The sequence below is a fragment of the Manis javanica genome, chromosome 8, assembly GCF_040802235.1.
Source record: "Manis javanica isolate MJ-LG chromosome 8, MJ_LKY, whole genome shotgun sequence".
Lineage (NCBI taxonomy): Eukaryota > Metazoa > Chordata > Mammalia > Pholidota > Manidae > Manis > Manis javanica.
This window is the reverse complement of record NC_133163.1, coordinates 122,090,419-122,111,755: the sequence shown is the minus strand read 5'-3', so window position 1 is coordinate 122,111,755 and position 21,337 is coordinate 122,090,419. Positions and strand designations below refer to the sequence as shown.

Genomic DNA, 21,337 nt, shown 5'->3' with positions numbered 1-21,337 from the left:
CTGTCATCTTCCCAGAATCCCCCACGTCTCCTTTTAAAAGCTCAAGGAAAGTAATTTCAAACAAAAATTGCAACAGAAAAGAAATCAAATAAAATTTCATACAAGATCATTGTAAGAAAGAAGAGAAAAAGCAGTATAATTACATCCCTATAGACAAAGAAAGCAATCCTAAGAATGAGGAAGAAACATACAAAAGCTACAATCATCTATCTCAAAATGAACTCAAAGTTCCTAAGAAAATGGTATAAAATATGAAAGCACATCAATTAGAATTAAGAAAACTCAGAAATGAGGTGAGAGAACTCAGTTAAGAAAATTACAAATTAAAGAAAAAAAACCAATGCAAAATGAAGTCTAAAATAAACCAAAAGGAGCAAAAGAGGGAATAAATACAACAGATAATACTATGTATGGTGAAAAGGAAGGATATCTTAAAAAAGAAAAGAAAAATAAAGTGATAGAAAAAGATTTGAGAAAAAGTGATAAATATTGAAGAAAGACAATGAAGATCCAACATGTGGATAACAAAACTCCCCTTAAGAAGCAAACTAAAACGAGAGAACAGAACTATTCTAAAACTTAAAATTCAAAACAGCTTTCCTGAAATAAAAAAAAATCTGAGACTACATTTTGAAACTACTCATCTAAAACAAGCAACACCAAGAGATAGGCTAGTAAAATTATTGTACTTATAGAAAAAGAAAAAAAAAATTATTTTGGTAACTGGGCAAAAAGAGCAAGTAACTTATAAGGGAAAGAAAATTAGGTTTTCATTGTCAGAAAAAAAAAAGGAAATATATCAAAGAAATCTCTCAAGAAAAGAGTCAAGGATTTTATATTTAGAAAACAGATTTTCAACTGCAAAAGTGGCAGATGAATTGCTATTAACATGAAAAAGCTCAAGGGATATTGTAGCCCTTCCTGAGAAATTTCGTAGAAAATGAGTTTCAATTGTAAAAAATGAGGGGTGAGCATTAAACATAGAATTCTTTGGAGAATTAAAAGTGTTAAAAGGAAGAAGTTGAAGTATTTAATGGGTATAGCCTCAGATAAAATATAATACATCTGTTAATATGGAGAGGAGTGAGTAGAGTAGAAAAAGAGCATATACAAAAAAATTTAAACTTTTCTCAGTAATTACACTGTTGATGATGGTAGTATAGTTATTCTGGAGACTTGTATATGTAGTGTGGTATCAAGTAAATGAGTAATTTTGGAATACCCCCTATGTTCTTGAGAACCAGAATTCTCAGGGCAGAAGAAAGGAAATAAACACGCAATACAGAAAAGGTTACACAGGCCCATGTAGTCTTGAATCTGATGTAGCAGAATAAATATCTCTGCATCCCTATGAATATAGATTTAGATATAAATATGGGTATAGATATATAGATCTCTCCCTAGCTCTGTTCACTACAGTAGCTTAGAAATAATGACTTTTCCAGTAGCAGTAAGTATCCCTAGTGCCCAGACTGTGGTCTTGAAATAAAATTTGCCACTAAAAACCATCTGAGCTTCTTGAATGGCTTATTCTTGTGTCTGGGGCAAGAAATGTACATGAGCTTCAAATTCTTGCCATGCCAGACCGTAAGGAAACTATCAAAAAACACCTATAGCTGTATGCTAAAAGGACTCAGCCTCAAGCTGAAGAGGCTCCAGTGACGGCACCATGGATTCAACATGAGCAATGCAGGCAAATACACTGTGCAAAACAGGAGCCATTTCTGAGAAGAGGTAAAATTACAGAGAAGGGGAAGACTAGAAAAGATGTGGTGTTGGATTGTAATCTGAAGTATTGGTGTGAAAACATATATAATTTATACTTACCATTCATAATATAACATGTATATGAATATATAATATATAATATGAACTGGAAATATAGATGAATGGGTTTCTATGTGTAAACATTCATATACTTCTAAGCTTATCCACTAAGAGGGCCTGGAAAGGACATCACAGTGGCAATAAACGCACTTCTAGCTTCCAGACTTGAAAATATGAAAGTTGAAACTTACACAAGAAAGCATGGGAAAGTTTCTGTATAATCAGGACAAAGTTTTCTTAAATAGGATACAAAAAGCACTATCCGTCAAAATGAAGTTGAACTTTTAAGAAATTCTTTAAAAATACCATTAAGAGAGTAAAAAAGTGAGCCATCAATTGGGAGAAGATATTCACAGTACACATTTTTGACAAAGACCTACATCTGTTGAATTCTTAATTTTAGGGACCATCCTTCTTCCCTCTAAAAGTTCTTTTTGGTTTTTCTCATGTATGCCTGTTCTTTTTTATCATGTCATAATTCTTTCTTTAGTGTCTTTAATAAATTTTATCCTTATTCTATTTGCCTCTTTTTGTTGACTTCCTAATTAGTATCTGACATTTTTGGCTTTTGTTTGTTTTTCTGCTCTTTCTTATACTGCTTATTTCCATGAACATTTGCTTTCTTTATGTGAAATTTTCAGTTTAGCTTTCTTCTATCCTGTTGGATGGCATGAGTTTTGGTAGTGTTGCTCCAAAGACGATTTGTATTTGCTTAACCATGAGCCCCAGGACCAAAATTTTAAAAAAAGTGTACATTAAAAAAAAAAAAATTGTACATTTTACTGGATGTAAATTATCTCTAATTAAAGCTGGCTTAACAAAACTCAAGGTAATAGTTAACTAAGAGGATCCTAACTTATTCTATTTTCATGCCTTTAGTCCTGAATAAACTGGATTAAAATTTTTTAATTGTAAACACTCAAGTGACACGTTATTTACCTTTTCTCCCTTATTAAGTAGCAGACCACAGCCTAGTCAATTTCACTCACACTAAGCCACTCAACTACAATATTCTCCTGCCACTGAATGTTTAATCTCTTAATGGACTGCCTCAGTTTCTGTATCTATTCATTGAACCAATTTTGGATGTTTCTGGGAAAATTTAGCCAACAAACTTGCAGAAAGTACAGGTGTAGGGTTTCAAATTCTCAGGGAAGACATTGTTTCACACAGCAGATCCCCTTTCACTGCCCTGTCCTCACAGCCAAGGAGAACTTTTCTTCTCTTAGTGCTGATACAAGGGTTTGGTGTGTTTGCTCTTATAGTCAGTCTGGCCTTTTACTTAGGGTGCAAGGCTTCAACTTCATGTAGTAGTGTCAGTTTTGATCTCTGAGGCAACCAGTGCTTTGGTGGTACAACAAAATTCTCCAAGCAAGGTTTCCAGGACTCCTACTAATCTCTCTGGAGAGGTACTCATCCACTTTCAAGTTCACTGTCTTATTTCCAGTTACCCCTTCATTTCTGGCATCTGAGGATTTTCCATTTCTCCTGGGACCATAGCTATGTGATTTTTAATTAAGTATAATTTATGCATTTGTTTGTAGCAGGAGTATATATAGATGATTTTCATTTGCTATTTGCCAGACCCAGAATCTCCATATTAATTTTGTGAACAGAAAAAAGTTATTTTAAAATCACAAATGTGCATTCTAATGTTTTGTTTTCTAACAGCTAATAATTGGGCCAAATAACCTCTTGAAGGTTTAATGAATAACTGTCTACCGCTTTCTCAGAGAGAGCTAATGAGGGTATCAATGTCTCCAAATATGGATTGGCTGAAGGACTGGGCCCGAACACTTTCCTTCTTACCACATGTCTGGTCATCCATGTTTGTCTTCTGTCCAGGCTTCTGATTTTATCTAGAAGCTGCCCCTCACTTCCAAGCACAGCACTTATTTCATAAATTAGTTGCCAAAGAACCTGTTTGGTCCTGGGTTATTCCTCCATTTGTTAACAATTTATCATTACAATTGTAATGATAAAGAGAGGCTTACCTCCTTTCCTGGGAGCAACAAGCTACACTAAGTCAACCACATTTGGTAGATAGCTTTGGCCTGAATTATTTATTCAACACATATTTATTGCTCACCTACTATGAGCCAGGCCCTGGTCAAGTGCTGAAGACAAAGTGGAGTGTAAGATGGTCATTATTCATTCCCCTATGGAGATTATAATGAAATCAAATGAAACAAGAAATTCAACACACCTGGTATATTCAGCTCCACTTTTAAGAAAAACAAAAGAAGGGGTTCCTGTCTCCTGCAGGCAGTTAAGGCACAATATTGAACAAAGTTTAATAAAACCCTGAAGTATGTGGTTCTGGTCCAAGTACTTTAGTAGATATGAGAGGAAGGAGCCTAAAGAGGGCTAGATCGTTAGAAAGGATTTGAGAGGTTTTATCTAAAAATTGGTAGGATGGGGGAGGAGGAGTTTTGGGGACAGCCATGAGGAACACGGGCTTCAGCCTTAAGTCGGATCGACATACTTTGTGAAAATCTCCCCAATAACTTAAAAACAGCAGAGGTGTGAAGCGCCTCCAACATTACGACCCCCAGACGCTGCAGTTCGTCTGCTCTCCTCAGTTCAGTATCCCTCCAGTTGCTGCCCTGGTCCCAGGCCGGACATTGGGATGTTCGAGTTGCTTTTACGTTTGTGCACTCCGTATCAGCCTTTATCTGCTATGATCAACCGATCAACCTCATTATTTTATATTCACCTGTTTTGCTTGTTTCTTGTTTTCCTTAAATTAATTCCTTGAGTAAAGTCAAAGTAGCCCCTCTTCAATATTTTAGCTAATCCTAACTTCTTTGCAAATGCAATACAATTCTAACCGTGCATCTAAAATATGCAGTTTCTCCTTGAGAGTTCAATGGAAATTCCCCTCCCCAAACCTATTCTGTGAATGACTGTTACAGAAACTGCACCAATGCATGTTGGGAAGTACCAGGAGCCTGACTCAGTACCTCCCCTCAATGAGCCAACTTCTAGGGGGATTCATCCTTGGGTTCCTGGTATACCCTTATAGCAGGTTCGCCGCGAGAAGCCGGAGGCGAGGAACACAAAAGGGGCTTATGTGGGTAGAACTGTAATATTCCCAGAATATCTCGCCTGGCTTTAGTACATCTGCATATCAACAGGCGTTTCTCAGGGGTGGAGTAGAGCTCATCTGCATATCAATAGGTAATTACCTGGGCAACCAGGGCTTATCGGAACCTGAGAGGTTAAAGGAGGTCCTGGCTTGCTTCTGCCTGAGCAGAAGAGACGGCCCCGGCCTGCAGTTTGTAAGCAATAAACGGGCTTTAAACTTTATTTCTCCCTTTGACTGATTTCGGTTTTAGAGGTACTTTGCCCCGGGATTTCCTCTCCCCGGACTTACGGCTGACTTCCCCAGAGGGCGAGCTGTTTCAAGGTGGGGGCTGAGACAACCGCTGGGCGTGCCTGAAGAGGAGGCGCTCGGGGAAAGGGCCCCCTCCGGGATGGAGGGCTCGGGGGATCGAAGCAGGAGGGGGGGCGCACGTCCGCGGGCTCGCCGAGGCCCGGCAGCGGGCGTCCCCGCCTGCGGGGCTGTAGCAACCCAGCGTGGCCGAGGCCTCCGCGTGCCTCCCGGGAAAGCGCGGGAGTCACCGGGCTGTAAGTCTTGCACCAGGCCTCCCGCTCACGACCCGCGCCCTCTGGAGCACCAGCAGGACACAGAACCCTTCCCAGCCAACTCACCGAGGGCCTCGCGCCGGAAATTTCGAATAGCCCAGAAGTCACGCCCCCGGGAACCGGAAGCTTTGCAAGTAGCGCCCCTTGCCAGCCAGCTATTTATAAGGGGGCGGGGCCGCAGCAAGAACTGCAACTCCCAGAGTGCAGCCCGAAGTTTCCGGTTTCCGGCGGAAGGACCGGAGTGAGTGTTTATACTGGCGGCTCTGCGGCCGGGTTCTTTACGCGGGACGGGTGAGCGCGCTGGGACCCGGGCCTCGCGTGCTGGACGTGTGTGGGCTGCTTAGCATGGGAGCCGTGGCATCGTCACCAAAAGAATAGTGTCCCTGCCCCGCCACTGGCTCTCTGTGACCTTGGGCAGGAGACTTTACCTTTTTGAGTCTCAGTTTGCTCGTCCTTAGTATGTGCATGGTAATGCCCGCCTCAAAGAACAATTGTGAGGATTAAATGGGATTTGACGTATAAAAAGACCTGTTCCCTTCCTGGAGACGGTACCTTGAGGGCGCCCTAGGGTCTGCTGGTCGGCCTGGAAGCCTCACAGCGTTTTCTTGACTCTTTCCTACTAGAGGCCTGTTTGGAAGCAATCATGATTATAACAAGGACTTGTCCGGCCCTACGAGATTCTTCCGCCTTTAGAGTTTCTTGTACATTTTCTGGGCACCCGTATCTGCCAGACATTCGGACAATAAAGGCAAAAAATTCTAGTCTTTGCTTTCAAGGGCCTCTGATAATGGGATGGGGGTGGAAGATTGAGAATTAAATAGAGTTTTGTAACCCTTTGCCCTGAGGGAATGTGGAAACCACAGAGGAAAGGGAGAGGAGACAGAAGAATTATATTTGTGTTGGTCTTGGTAGGAGTTTGTTAACAGGCCAAAGACAGAAGAGGAATTCAACTGGAGTTAGATAACCAGAGGTGTAAAGTGGTGGTGGTGGGAGGGAGGCTTGTTACGGATGGAGGCCTAGTGAGGGTGGGACGGGAAGTGCTGGGGAGAGTGGGACAGGTCCAGGCTCTGTTGGGGAGGAAGGTTGGCAAAGGAAACGGAATGAATATTTGTAAGCCAGGCTGCAGAGTGTATACATGGGTTTGGGGTTCTAAGACGAGTGAATTGGTCAGATCTGTGTTTTAAAATGATGAGTTGGGTGGCAGCATGGATATTTGATAGGAAGAAGCAAGAGGCAGGGAGCTTGTTACAGAGCTGTTATAATTCAAGCAAGAGTTGATGAAGAAAATTGGAAATAAGGAGTGTACATGATGGGAAGATGGTTAGATGATCTCAGTTGAACCTCACAATGTTCCTCTTAGGTGGGATGGTGTTTCTATGTTCACTTTAAAGATAAAGAAACTGAGACCTAGAGATCTAAAGTTTCTTGCTATCCATCATAGGATGAGCAGAAAGAGAGGACCCCAGATTCTAGTTCTGGTTTCCTGATGCCTCGTATGCTTTTCTGACAGTGTCGCACTGAATTCTCTCTCATTCAGCGCCTTGGTGGGGTGGGGTTGGTGTAGGGTGGTGGTCCTTTAACCACTAAGGTTTTATTCCTTTACAGGGAGAAAGAGAGAGCGTGAAAGAGAGAGGATGTCTCTCTCAGATTGGCACCTGGCAGTGAAGCTAGCTGACCAGCCACTTGCCCCAAAGTCTATTCTTCAGTTACCAGAGACAGAACTGGGAGAATACTCACTGGGGGGCTATAGTATTTCATTTCTGAAGCAGCTCATTGCTGGCAAACTCCAAGAGTCTGTTCCAGACCCTGAGCTGATTGGTGAGTCACTGTGGACTGGGGATGGGCTGCTGATCTCGTCTCTTCTGAGGGAGGATACTTACGGAGTTAGAAGGGTAAATGAAAGACTATGGGATTTGTTGCATCATAATGTTAACACGCCAGGGGAGTGTCGTTGGGTTAATAGAAACACAGTTAGTATAATAAAACTATTGGTTGCATTTCAGTCGTGCATTATACCAAACTACTTTCTCAAAAAGTATCTTAACTCTGACATTGTTGAGTCCTTTCTCCTCCTAGAGGAGGAGCCTGTCAGGAAAGGGACCCCATATGGCATGTGAGGTGGCTCTTAAGGGATGAGTAGAAGGATTTTTGGTTGGTTGGAGGGAAGGCAGTAAACGTGGAAGGAAGATGGCAAGGGCATTCTAGGTGAAGAAAAAAAGGATTTAAACAGACCATAATTAAGCTCTAAATGTAATTTGCTGGTGGATCCATGTGGCAAAAAATGTGTTAAGCCAATAAAACACTGGATCCATCCTTCCCTGTTGCTGCTTTTTCCCATTTGTTTGAACCAAGTGATCTCTGTGATGTTAAGTTCCAGAGCCTTCCTGGGCACAGATTCTGTATTTTATGAGCGTCTATTTGCTAACAGTTGTTATTAAAAATGCATTTATTACACAAGATTTTTTAAAATAAGATTTTTTTTTAATGAAAGTGTCATTAATATACAGTCTTATGTTGGCTTCAAAAGTACATTCCTGTGGTTCAGCAGTCCTGTGATCACCATTGTGATTGTGAATTATTGTGCCCCTTTATCTCCCTCCTTCACCCCCCTGCACCTGCCCCAACCCCTCCCCCTTGGTAACCACTAGTCACTTCTCAGTGTCTATGAGTCTACTGCCATTTAAACAGGATTATTTTTTAAAGCATGTATCATTCTCCAGCTGTCTGTCCAATCAAGATAAGGTTTTTAGGGAACAGAAACCATCTAAATTGTTTTGAGGAGCAATATATAAATGGGTAGTTGTTTTTTCAGATCTGATCTACTGTGGCCGGAAGCTCAAAGATGACCAGACTCTTGACTTCTACGGCATCCAGCCTGGGTCCACGGTCCATGTTCTGTGCAAGTCCTGGCCGGAGCCCGATCAGAAACCGGGTGAGGGCTGAGGGTTCTACAGGGAAGGGTCTGTGTGTGCTTGAGGCATGGGCTTGAAGAGAGCAAAGGGGCGATTTACTGAGATCCTGATAGAGGAGATCTTTATTACTTTTGGATTAGACCACATTGATAAATAGTGCAATTTTGATCCTCTTGTGGCCAACAGCACTAATGGAAGATTTATTTCTTTACCTTTTAAGTTCATTACCCACTGTTTTCTTTCTTTTTTTTGAGGTTTCAGATAATCTACTTCAAAGTTTAATGACATTTTCAAAAGAATAAATTTGATAATGTAAGCTAAGCCAAAGTGAAATTATGTACATGTATTCTTTTTTCTTTTCTTTTTTTTAAATTCATTTTATTATCATTAACCTACAATTACATGAAGAACATTATGGTTACTAGATTTCCCCCCTTCACCAAGTCGCCCCCACAAACCCCATTACAGTCACTGTTCATCAGTGTAGTAAGATGCTGTAGACTCACTACTTGTCTTCTCTGTGTTGCACAGCCCTCCCCGTGCTCCCCCCCCCAACATTATACATGCTAATCGTAATGCCCCCTTTCTTTTTCCCTGCCCTTATCCCTCCCTTCCCACCCCTCCTGCCCAGTCCCTTTCCCTTTGGTAACTGTTAGTCCATTCTTGGGTTCTGTGATTTTGCTGCTGTTTTGTTCCTTCAGTTTTGCTTTGTTCTTATACTCCACATATGAGTGAAATCATTTGGCACTTGTCTTTCTCCACCTGGCTTATGTCACTGAGCATAATACCCTCTAGCTCCATCCATGCTGTTGCAAATGGTAGGATCTGTTTTTTTCTTATGGCTGAGTAATATTCCATTGTGTATATGTACCACATCTTCTTTATCCATACATCTACTGATGGACACTTAGGTTGCTGCCATTTCTTGGCTATTGTAAATAGTGCAGTGACCCCACTGTTTTCTAATGCAGTGGGAGAGTGTGTGTCTAAACTCCTTTAGATTAGCAGTTTATTTCTCAGTGAACTTTGTGTCTTTTTGTTGCTGCTGTTCTCATTAGAAAACAGCTGGAAATTCCTTGAGCTCCTCTCATGCTGTAGTTCTCTTGTTAGCAGAGCTTCCCACAAACTGCCTCAGGTCATGCATGATTTGTTCAGTCAGCTCAGTCCTCCTGCTATCCTGGTAATTTATTTTCCTGAAGCTTGAAAATATTTGAACAGTATTAAAGTAGCGCTCGGAGAAAACATGCAAAGCCTCGAATGCCTTTTTGACTTACTAATAAAAGGTGCTGCTTGGAATTCATAGTTTAAATTTTGCACCTGTGTTTTAAAAGCTTCCCCAAGGATAATAAACCTAAGCTGCAAAAAGAGATTATCTTTGTCCAACTGGCATTTTATAATGCTCATAATTGCTATGATGGTTATCAGCTTGAAATGTCCCGTTTTTAATTCTAAACAAAAAGGACAAAAAGATCTTTTGTACACTGATGGGAACGGGAAAGAGAAAAGCAGTCTCTAACATCTGGAGGTGGGCTTGACCCTCAGCTCGGCCTTGAAACGTGAACAGTTTCACAGATCACCAACTTCTACAAGCCCACTTAGTCTGAGGCTGTTGTGGACTAAGACAAAAATAAGACCCTCCTTGAAGAGAGGCCAAAGCCTAAACATTGTCCACACCACAAAAAACCATATATTCCTTTACCTTTATCATGGCTATTATGAGTGATTGCTACTTTTTCCCCAATTATAGCTTTCACCTTGCTCTAGATTTCACTTTAATCTAATTATTAAGATACCCAACCATAAAATCACCCCCACTTCCTGAAAGCATCCAACCCAGAGTGAAATCCTGCTTCCTTAAATTTATCCAAATCCCCCAGCCGAAGATTTAAGGCCTTAAATCCTCAAAGTCCTTTCTAACATCATCTTACTGAGGTGCCTCCTGTTGCATGGACTGCATTCTCCTGTCGGTAGGAAGCAGTGAAGGTGGGCCCCTCTGGTTTTTGGCTGAAGGGCATTGACAGAAGGAAAGTAACATCTGTGGCTTCTTTAAGCCAGATTGTTTCTGTTTGATATCTCATTTAATCATTGCAATGGTCCTGCAGGGTAGGTAGTAGCTTTAGCCTTTCATAGACAAGAAAAGGAGGGCAGGAAGGTATTTCTTCAAGGTCGCCTACTTAAAAAATGAATGCAAGAGCTGGGATGTGAATCCAGGTTTTCCTGGCTTATGAGCTCATATTCTTTGCACTGGGCTGGCTGCATCCCATTTCCAGAGGGTGAGATAAGCTCAGCGGTGTGATAGAGACAGTCATAACTTTCAGCTAATTACTGGCTTAAGATACTAATATTAAGAGTCCTTTTTTCCCCCTGGACACTTATGTTTGAAACAAATGTCTTTTTATTGGGAGGTAAAAAATACTTAAATCTGAAAAGAAGTGGTTCTGTCCTGGCTTGATAGAGTTTATTTTTGAGCGCTCTTCCAGAAGGGAACGCATTTCTTGATCTTGATCTGGATTAATGCGCGTAGGAAGAGAACCTGTCAGTTCCGCCCTTCCTCCCTGGGTCCCTCTGATGGCTCTCTGTGCAGATTACAGATCCCTTCAGGATCTCACTGAGCCAGCTACTTGAGCAGGGCTGTGTACCCCACGTCCAGCCACAAAAAAACAAAAACAAAACCAACCAAACAAAGCCCAGTAACTTGCTTTTCCTTCAGTGTTCCTTGCTCTTTTAATGACTGTACACATTCTTGCTTACGTTTGGAATACTTCTTCCTCTAGTAAATCTATGCTTTACCTTAAATCCCTTCTCAGGGCCTCCCCTGGGATACAGCTGTGCGTCCTAGCTGTTGGCCTCCTGTTCCCAGCACCCTCACTGGGATCCGTATCTCTGCTGAGGTCCTCAGCATGGTATTTTTTTTATTCATCACATTACCTTTCATCTGAAGAGGGAAAACATATTATAATAATGCCATATATATATATATATTTTTTTGGTATCATTAATCTACAATTACATGAAGAACATTATGTTTACTAGGCTCCCCCCTTCACCCCCAGCATGGTATTTTGTAATTGTGTCTTTGTGTGTTTATCTAATCTTATTTCTTCTACTGTCCTAAGACTTCCTTGATGGAAAGGTCTCTTATTTTTTGCATCCCTGTGCTTTGCCCCAAACCAGACATGGAATAAATGTTTAGTACATGTTTGTTGAGTACATCAATTAGTTAATTTAGTTAAGATGAATATTTTACAGACGAGACAACCCTTATGATTAGAACTATAGGTAAAGATGTAGTTACCACACTGAACTCCAGGGGTGCCATTCACTTCTCTTTGGGAATGGTGCCCCTGGAATTGGGCAGTGCAGTCTGTATAATCACAAGTAGCTGTCCTAGCTGGGCACTTTTAAAAGTGTGACCCAGGGTGAACTTCCTACCCACTTTCCCTCCTTTTACCCACATTTCTTCACCTATAAAATGGACTGATGTTCTAAGTAGTAGTGTAACCAAGTAAAACTAAGACCAACTACTAAACTTTCCCATATATGTGAATCAGTGTCCAGTTATGAAAAAGGAGCTTTGAGTCCCAGTGAAGCACTCATAGGAGTGCAGTGTATTTTCTTGGTGCTTTTTTTTTTTTAATTCAAAATAATATTACAGAAGCCTGAAAGAAAATATCAAGGAGAAAACAATTACCCCTGACCCTGTCACCCTTCCTGAATGCTGTTCTTCCCTTTGTTCCCTTCTAGCCTTGGACCCCTTGCACACTGACACATTTTACGTAGTTTTGCTAGAGAAAGCACATACAACTTTGTGTTCCATTTCTTTCTCTTAACATACGGTGTTAGCATAGCTCCAGATTGTTCAGATGGCTTGCAGCACTTACTTTAAATCACTGCATAAAAATCTACTGAGTTGCTGATCCCTCCCTCCTTTTCAACTGTGAGAAGTCTAGGGTTCCTGCAGTGGGATATTGATCAGAGCAGTCTCTTTTATGCGGTTAAGATTCACCTCTGCTCAAACTCGAATTTGTTTTATCTACTGAAGATGCTTAAGAGAGAGTGTACTTCTCGCATCTGTGGCATAACGGTTTTTCTGAGTGGATGCTCACGTTTTCAGCGGGGTGATGAGGGAAGGGTGATGCAGACTCAGCTGCATCCGGCACGTACTGAGCTGATGTGCCGCATCCACGGTGGGGGCAGGCCCCGAGCCCACGTTGCAGGTAACTGAGTGTCTTGTCCCCAGAACCTGTGGATAAGGTGGCTGCCCTGCGGGAGTTCCGGGTGCTGCACACTGCCCTGCACAGCAGCTCCTCCTACAGGGAGGCGGTGAGTGTGCGCCGCTCCCCCGGCACAGACTTTTGCCAGGACTGCAGGAGAGGGTGTGAATGCTGTCGAGTGGGGTAGAGTGGGAGCTGCAAGCCCGTTGCCATGTCTACCAGAGTTCCTCCGGGAGTTTTTGTCATGTCTGTGGGTCTCAGTAGAGTCCTGTCTTCCCCCAAAGAGGCGCTCTGAGTTAGGCATTGTTGATTCCCTCTAGTGAATATGATTCGCCTCTCCTGGCAGAGGATCCACATACTGTTTCTGCTGGGCCTCATTCTTTGACTTTGGCTGAACTGCCTGCCCACCAGTCCTTACCTGGATTTCCTCACTGGGAAAGTGCACTGGTGTCTTTCTACAGGAGAGTCGATAAGCAAAATTAATAAAGCTGTGTGAACTTCCCAATGTATGTGAATATGAAATGATAATTGTACAGAGATTGAAAAGGACTTTTGGGACCTAGAGAAACCTTTGTTATTGGGCTTATGTCAAGAACTTTATTTTGGAAGCATTAGAACTGTAGATAAGGGAAAGGACCAGAGATTGAAGGTTTACTGTGATCTTGCTTTTTAAAATCATTTGTTTCCCCTCCAGTAAACCACTGTTGCGGAGAAAAAAAGGGGCTCTCTGTTTCCTGGGGCTGTTGTCCCGTTGTGGTGGTAGATGTGCAAGTGTGTAGAGGGAGAAGGTGCTTCAGCAGAATGTGGTGTTTGCTTAGTGGATCAAGCTGGTTGGGGTGCTCAGCCCTCCTCCATTTCTCCTGCAGGTCTTTAAGATGCTCAGCAACAAGGAGTCTCTGGATCAGATCATTGTGGCCACCCCAGGCCTCAGCAGTGACCCCATTGCTCTTGGTAAGTGCAAAACTGAGCTTGAGGAGGCGTTGTTAGAGAAGGTGCAACCTCGTAATTAACTCTAAAGGTCTTTGACCACGTTTTGAAGAATTACTGGTCTTGGGCTCGGGGGTCGGAGGGGGTAACTAAGGTGTGTTCCATATACTCAGCCCTTCAAGAGCTGTCAGCCCCACAAAGAAATCATGGCCTAACTACCATCAAAATGAGACTGTGAGGATGCCAGATGAGGGCAGCAGTTAGCCCAAACCAAAGCAATCAGGGAAGACTTCCTGTACACCTTGATGGATAAGGGAAGAACCCTGAGGTATGGGGGAAAGACACTGGCATGTTGATAGACAGTATGTGATCTAAGTGCAGGGGGAGGTAGCAGGTAGGGAACAAGATGGAGGATGCTTGGGTTGTGCTTCTGGTGCTTTGATTCCTTCACTTCTCCTGACGGTGCACTGTGGTCCTGTGTCCCTGTTGAGCTGGTCGCTCTGAGGCCTAAAGCTGGTTCTCCCTCCTGGATTTGGCTAGATTGCAGTCTCTGAGGGGAGCCCCATTCTCTTTCAGGCGTTCTGCAGGACAAGGACCTCTTCTCCGTCTTCGCTGATCCCAACATGCTAGATACGTAAGTAGACCCATCTTATTAAAGGGTAGCCTGTCACTCCTCGTATGGTTGGGCCAGAAACCTAACTGTTGCTCTGGATTCTGCTTTTGGAGCTCCTCCCGGTCTCTCCCCAAGTCTACCTTCTAAATATGTCAGGAGGTGAGAAGAGCAGGGTTTGCTGGGACACGTGGAGGTGGCGAGATGAAGCAGGGTCCTGAGGGAGGCAGCTTTTCAGGCCAGGCTCAGTTTACATCTCATTCTGTAGATTTTACTGAGCCTTTGAAATGTTTTAAACTGGGCAAATAAGCAGGTGCATTGATCCTTAAATTTTGGAGCTGAAAGGGACAGTAAAGATTTGTTCCTTATTTTGCAAGAAAACAGCCCCATTCTAGGAAGAGAAGGGACCTGTCCAAGATTGCCCAGGAAAGTAGTGGTGGAATTGAGACCCCAGACTGACCCCTGAGCCTCCTAGGCTGCATGTGTCCCATCATGTCTTGCCAGATTGCCGGAGGGGAGATAAAATACCAGCGGTGGATCCCAGAACTGAGGACCTTGCTGCCATTACTGGCAACAGGGCAGGACAGCAAAGCCAAGTGGAGGGAGGTGCTGAAGACATTCATTAAATGCTGGGGCATAGGCAGCCTGATGGTTGTGAGGGGTGCCCACAACTCCTGCCTACCCGGGATTCTCTTCCCATCTTAGTCACTCTTAGGTTTCTTCCTGCCCCTCCCCTAGGCTGGTGCCTGCCCACCCAGCGCTGGTCAATGCCATTGTCCTGGTCCTGCACTCAGTGGCAGGCAGCACCCCACTGCCAGGAGCTGACTCCTCTTCCCGGAACATACCCTCCAGCTCATACCGGGACGTGCCAGGTGAGCCCAGGAGAGCGTAACAGGCCCCCTCGGCAGCCGGCAGTGGCGCAGGGATTGGCTCTGCTCAGTGGCTATGTATAGTGCTGGCAGAGGGCGTTCCTTGGGAACTCTCACTTTGAGTCAGGCTGTGCATCTGTCCTGTAATTTTCCAAGGGGAGAGATGAAAATAGGAATTTGGAGAGTATCTGGGCTGAGATGATTTTGGAGCTGCGCCTGTGCCTTTCTGTTCTTCCTCCAGGTGGCTTCCTGTTTGAAGGGCTCTCTGATGATGAGGACGACTTTCATCCGGTAAGTGGCCTAACTGCCTGCCGTTTGGAGGAAGTCACACAGGGGGTACACCCTTCCCTGGGAACTGGCGTACCCAAGCTGGGAGGTGGTCATAGGCCCTTTGGTGGCCAATACATGTTATACTATTCCTTCCTGAACCTGGCAGCTTGGGCAGTCTCCCCAAGAAGTGTTCCTGGAGTGGGGGTGGGTTTCATCTGGGACTGTCACAGTACCACTTCTCTAATTCTGGGTACCTCCCTTCTCCAGAGCACCAGGTCCACGCCCTCTAGCAGCACACCCAGCTCCCGTCCAGCCTCCCTGGGGTACAGTGGAGCGGCTGGACCCCGGCCTATCACCCAGAGTGAGCTGGCCACCGCCCTGGCCCTGGCCAGCACTCCGGAGAGCAGCTCTCACACGCCAACTCCTGGCACCCAGGTATGGAGAGAGGGCACAAAACTCGAGGCCAGGCCCCCAAGGCAGGAGCTCCCCAGTAGCAGAAGGGTTTCCCTTTGCTGAGCCTGGTGCTAGATCTGGTTTGAGCTGACCTCTGCCCGGAGCCCTGGTGGGTTTGTACCTGTAGCCCGTCCTTCCCCTCACTGGCCTTAGGGTGCAGAAGTTGGGGTTGAGCAGAGTCCTGACTGAGTTCTCCCCTTAGTTGAGAAGCACCTCCCCCCACACACTGTCCTTCCTCACAGGCTGAAGCATTGCTGCTGGCAGCCATCCCAGGTTCCAGGGCCGCCTCTCCCAGCTCTGGGGTCCTAGGCTAGGTCAGGGGCTTGATTGCATTTCCCTGGAGTGGAAAAGAGCTGAACCTCTCCTGCACATGTCATGAGCTTTTAGGCCCTTCTGTGGGGTTGTCTCATGCAGGCCCCTGTTGGGAGTTGGGCACCGTAGAGGCACAATGGGGTGATGTGATGGGGGTGCAGATGTGTGGGGAGACTGCAATGCTCTGAGGGCAGGACTGACCACTGCTTTGTCTCTAGGGCCATTCCTCAGGGACCTCACCAATGTCCTCCAGCGTCCAGTCTGGGACGCCCATCACCAACGATCTCTTCAGCCAAGCCCTACAGCACGCCCTGCAGGCCTCCGGGCAGCCCAGCCTTCAGGTCAGTCTCCCCGCGCCTGTGTTGGGCAGCTTCCTAGTTACGTTGGATACTGAGCTTTCTTCTGCTCTCTGAAGGGCCTTCGCACTTGGCACACTTTCCTCGACGGACAGCTGGGGCCTGGCAGGGTGACAGGAGAGGATGCTCCCAGCAAGGGCAGGTGTCCCATGGCTTCTACCACACTTGTAACCCCCTGACTCTGCTGTCTGCCTGGCTGGGATACTTACGGCAGTTTTGGTCAAGGAGTCATTCATTCATTCTATGAGGTTGACTGAGCATTGAGCACATTTGTACCAGGCCTGGTTCCAGCTGCTGGGGTAGAGGTGAGGTGTTGTCGTTGTTCTTCCCTTGGAGGGGCCGCAGGCAGTTACTGAACTGGGGAGCAGCAGGGGAAGAAGCTCAGTACAGACTTGAGGTAAGGGCCTACGTCAGAAAAAACTTTTCTGAGGAAGGGGTATTTAAGTTGATTGTCAAAGAATGAGTTAGAGGTTAGGCTGGGAAGGGGGTGTTTGGTTGGGGGAATTCTGTGCGGGCAGAGGCAGCTGATTTGAGCAGATGTGTGGAGGTGTGTGTGAACATGCTGGAAAATGCAAGGCCAGAAGGTTGTGCTCTGGTGGGGAAAATCCTGAGACGGACTCCGAGGAAAGGAGAGCAGGGGGCGTGTGTGTGAGGGCCTTGAGTCCCTGGGGGAGGAGATCAGACTTGATCCTGCAGTCACCAGGGAGCCATGGAAGGTTTTATGCAAGGAGTGACACTGTCCACTCCGTGTCACGGAAAGGACATCCTAGCAATTAAGTGGAAGACCCAAGGGATCAACATGTAATTGCATGTCTCCGTGCATGGACTCTCTGCTTCACTGTTCCCTTTGCTCCTCATGGCAAGCCTGGGGGGTGAGTATTGTTTCTGGAAGTTGTCCATGGTCATAAAGCCAGCAAGTGGGAAAGACAGAGTTCAAGCCCATTGGTTTCCTCTACATGCCTGAGGCCCTGGTGGACAGTGAGGGGACCAGGAGCTGGGCCTGTGGACAGCTTGTCTTTTCCATTCCCCCATCTACAGCAGCTAGAGGCCTGTTCCCTCTGTCTACAGCTCAAGCTTTCACTGGCTCCGCCTGGTCAGTGAAGTGAGTCCCTTTTGTTTTGTGTGGTGTTTAAAAGCCCTCCCTCCACATCCTCCCCTGGCCCGCCTGCCTCTCTGAGTTGGCATTTCACCTCGGCTTCTCTGCCTTCCTCCCACGTGTGGACACAGTGTTTTCCCAAAGTCGTGCACTTCCTTCTTCATGAGATACAAATACTAATGGAGCTTCGTAAATGCTGAAAAAATGTGGGTTAGTTCCTTAAACCCTTACAGTAGAGAAGGCCTTTCCAAGCTGAAAGTCAGAATCCAGGAGCCATTATATAACTCTGGTGAGTGTGTAAAAGTAAAAATATGTGCGGATCAAACCAAACCAAAAACAAACAAACAAAATAGCAGACTGAATTCTAACAATAAGCTGGGGGAAAATCTAACATAGTATCTGACAAAGGGCAAAACCTTTCTGATGTGTAGTTCTAGTAATTTAGGACCACCAACTACATAGAAAAATGGCCGAGGATATGAACAGACTATTCATGAAAAAGGAAGTACAGGTAATCCTCAAAGCCACCTAATTCCTTGCAATCCCATTTCTTGGAATTTATCCTGGGTTTGTACATGTAAAGATGACATTTGCACAGAGTCACTCACTGCAGCACTGTTTGTAATGACAGAGGATTGGGGGAAAAAGTGGGGGAATGGATGTCGAACAGAGGTATAAGAAAAGGGTAAATACAGGAATGCTTATTTATATGTCCTCAGAGGAGACGAAATCGGTTATCTGGGGTGGAGATGGGAGTGGACGCGAGAAGGACTTTCACTGTGCGTCATGCTCAGAAATAAAACGAATTTTAAAGTTTATCCCTCCCATCCCATTTGCGTATGTGTGTGTGTATCTGTGTGTCTGTACACGTATAGAAAAAGGAAGTATTTTGAAATTTAGACTGAGAAATTTGTGCTTTCTCTTTTGATCCTTATGTTAAAACATTCCTCTTTTTATTGGAAAGAACGTTTAATTTGTTCTCTAAATCCTCAGGCCTCTTGTAGTTCTCCTAGAAGCCCTGGGTTCTGTGGAACTTCACGTCAGCAACTTTGCTGTAGGGACGCAGCTTCCTCTCTCTCCCAGGAGGGTAGACCTGTGTGAGCCTCCGGGGGACTCCGGCTAACAGTCTCTGCCTGGTCCTGTCTTTCTGCAGAGCCAGTGGCAGCCCCAGCTGCAGCAGCTGCGTGACATGGGCATCCAGGATGATGAGCTGAGCCTGCGGGCCCTGCAAGCCACGGGGGGGGACATCCAAGCGGCCCTGGAACTCATCTTTGCCGGAGGAGCCCCATGACCTCCCTGCTTCTCCTGAGCCCTCAGCGGATTGCCAGGGCAGTTGAGCGTGGGGGCACCCCTGAAGGTGCCCCATCTCTCCCCTTCCCAATACACCTGATGGTTGACCTTCTGCTTTGTCCAGTGCTTGGCCTTTCTGGCTGCTCTGAGCTGGTGGAGGCAGTGGAGCACGCGTGGCATGTGTGGATCTTGGTGTGTGACACTGGGGAGCATGGATGGCCCCTGCTTCTGGGCCCTGGGTGGAGAATTTTTTCTTTCTTTTTTTTACTTATTTTTATTAAGGTATGATTGATATATACTCTTATGAAGGTTTCACATGAAAAACAATGTGGTTACTACATTTACCCATATTATCAAGTACCCCCCATACCCCAGTGCAGTCACTGTCCATCAGTGCAGCAAGTTGCCACAGATCCACTATGCGCCTTCTCTGGGCTACGCTGTTCTCTGGGTGGAGAATTTTAGACCCACGTCATGAGATGCTATGTGATGTCCACTTGCTCTTTTGGGAGCAGGTTGCAGTCATAACTCCCAGGTTCTGGTGCTTTGGGGTGTGCCATGAGGACATGCCTAAGGCTGGAACAAGGCTGCTGCCAAATGTCCAGGGTGGCTGCTGTGTTACAGCAATGGCCAGAAGAGGCTTGTGCTTCTGAAATGACCACAGTCTGAGGAGTGCAATTCCAGGGGGAGCAGGTAGGGCTGCTTGCTTTCCACGTTGCTCCTTCTCCCAAAGACTGACAAAAGATTCCTTGTCCCTCCTCTGGCCTGATCTTACCAGGCATTCTTGATGCCAGAATCCAGACCTCACGCTAAGCCAGGAGGCAGTGCCCTCATCTCTGTGCTGAAGGCGTAAATACAGAGCAGTTAAATAACAATACTAAACACCACCACCAACACGAACAGGGCTCAGCTTTCGTGTTGAAGCGAGGGACCCAACCTTCAAGCTGCTGCTCCATCTGCCTGAGTCTCGTTCCCCTTGGCACGGTGTCCCCTGCTGCGTCACAGATATGTCCAAGTTGAGCAAGTGGGTTTCATGTGCTTTGAGTACTTTGTCAGGAAAAAATCTTTCCCCTTCAAATGGTGTTTTGGTGGGAAGGAGCTCAGGTCTGCCTCTGCCCTGGGCCTTTGGCAGATGTTCCGTCAGCATCTGCAGTCATGGTCCTTCAACTCCTGCTTGTCACCTCCAAGGACAATAGTTTCACCACTTACTAGAACTGGCTGCTCTGTCCGCTGTTCCCCAGTGTTGAGCCCTAGTCCCCCTCTGCCCCGAGGGGCCACGCAGGGCAGGTTTGCTCCCTCTGTTCTAGTAGCTTGGCTTCTACCAAGGAGAAGAGTGGCTCACTGGTCCCTCTGACCTGTCCTGGTTTGGTTCCCTAGCACATCCTGTTCTCTGGATGGCCTCTAGTTTGCCAGTTACACCCCTAAAGGCTGGTACTCAGGAGGGTCCATGACTCCAGATAGGGCCTAGCCAGTACATTGTTCTTTCCTTCCTTCAGAAAATGAAGGCTCCACATTTCCTTCTCAGTCCTAGAATTCATGTTGAGAGGTGTTTGTATTGGCTGAAAAGACTTGGAACTCACCAGGCTTCCTGGTGCCAGGCCTCTGTGCCTCAGTGGTCTGCCTGGAGCCCAGCCGTTCCCTTGTGGTTGGGAGCAGAGAACAGGAGATTTCTTTTGACTACAGTGTCTCCGGCTTACTGGTGACGGAAATAAAGGCTGGTTCCATCCTTTGGTCCAGTGGGACTGACACAGCCCTTCCTGTCCCCATGATCCAGCCTGCCTGGAGCTGGTTTCCATTCTGTGGCAACTCACAACCCTGCCCGTGCCGACTGCCTTCAAAGGAGCTGGGGCCCCTTAACTTCCCTGCCCCATTTCGCCACAGAGCATTTGGGTCACCCTGCCCTGTCACTGGAACTGACCCCCAAATACCAGTTATACCGCTTCCCAGAATTGAACCATCCCCACAGTTTCTTTCCCTTCTTTGTCAGCTATTTCCTCCAGGGTCTTGGCAAGTTGGCTTTGCTTCCTGTGGCCATGTTTTAAGTAGTATGTGTTGAGTCTGATAAGTGTCCCCACTGAGCCTGGGGCTTTCCATGGGCCAAGGACTCCTTCCTCACCATTGTTCCCTTCACCCTTTCAACAAACAGTCATTCAGCCTCTACTCTGTACCAGGGAAACTTGACAGGGTCCTTGTTCTCAGAGCCCTGTCACTGGTCAGACAGGCAGATGTTTACACTGACCCTGATGCAGACTGGGCCGGGTGGGTCCAGAGGACCTGGGGATCACAGGAAGGGGAGTTTACCTGGGTTAGGGAGGGGTGTATGTGAGGGAGAGCTTCTAGGAGAGGGCGGCATCTGCCCAAGACCTAAAGGGTGAGGGGGGAGTTTGGGCTGGAGATCAGGTGCTGAGTGGGTTGCGAGTGGAGTGCACAGTTCCCGTTGCTCTTTGCCAGGTTGGATGTAGAGATGGGCAGAAGCCATGTAAGGAGTCTGGACTTGACATTAGGCCAGTGGGGAGTCACAGGAGAATGAATTGGGAAAGTCAGGTGTGACTT

At 45.9% G+C, this 21,337-nt stretch overlaps 1 protein-coding gene across 4 annotated transcripts; it reads left to right on the top strand.

The window, feature by feature from the left end:
• Positions 1-5,671: 5,671 nt before the first annotated feature.
• UBL7 (ubiquitin like 7) lies at positions 5,672-18,896 on the top strand. Of its 4 annotated transcripts, none has more exons than XM_017656516.3 (11): positions 5,672-5,766; positions 7,081-7,293; positions 8,288-8,407; positions 12,628-12,710; positions 13,468-13,552; positions 14,105-14,162; positions 14,877-15,010; positions 15,249-15,298; positions 15,545-15,712; positions 16,261-16,383; positions 18,648-18,896. In XM_017656516.3, exons 2-11 carry the CDS (start codon positions 7,110-7,112, stop codon positions 18,783-18,785), a joined length of 1,143 nt encoding a protein of 380 aa, XP_017512005.2. In that variant the 5' UTR covers positions 5,672-5,766; positions 7,081-7,109; the 3' UTR covers positions 18,786-18,896. The 4 variants fall into 4 exon arrangements, with proteins under 4 accessions (XP_017512005.2, XP_073068283.1, XP_017512007.2 ...); XM_017656518.3 differs by lacking the exon at positions 5,672-5,766 and adding an exon at positions 5,797-5,943; XM_017656519.3 differs by lacking the exon at positions 5,672-5,766 and adding an exon at positions 6,202-6,223.
• The last annotated feature ends 2,441 nt before the right edge of the window (positions 18,897-21,337 follow it).

What these genes read in the sequence shown, in the direction of transcription:
- UBL7 (XM_017656516.3), top strand. Translation starts at nt 7,110, where the DNA reads ATGTCTCTCTCAGATTGGCACCTGGCAGTGAAGCTAGCTGACCAGCCA. An exon ending in TCCAGACCCTGAGCTGATTG is followed by an intron (nt 7,294 to 8,287) that starts GTGAGTCACTGT and finishes TTGTTTTTTCAG; the next exon opens with ATCTGATCTACTGTGGCCGG. An exon ending in GATCCCAACATGCTAGATAC is followed by an intron (nt 14,163 to 14,876) that starts GTAAGTAGACCC and finishes CCCCTCCCCTAG; the next exon opens with GCTGGTGCCTGCCCACCCAG.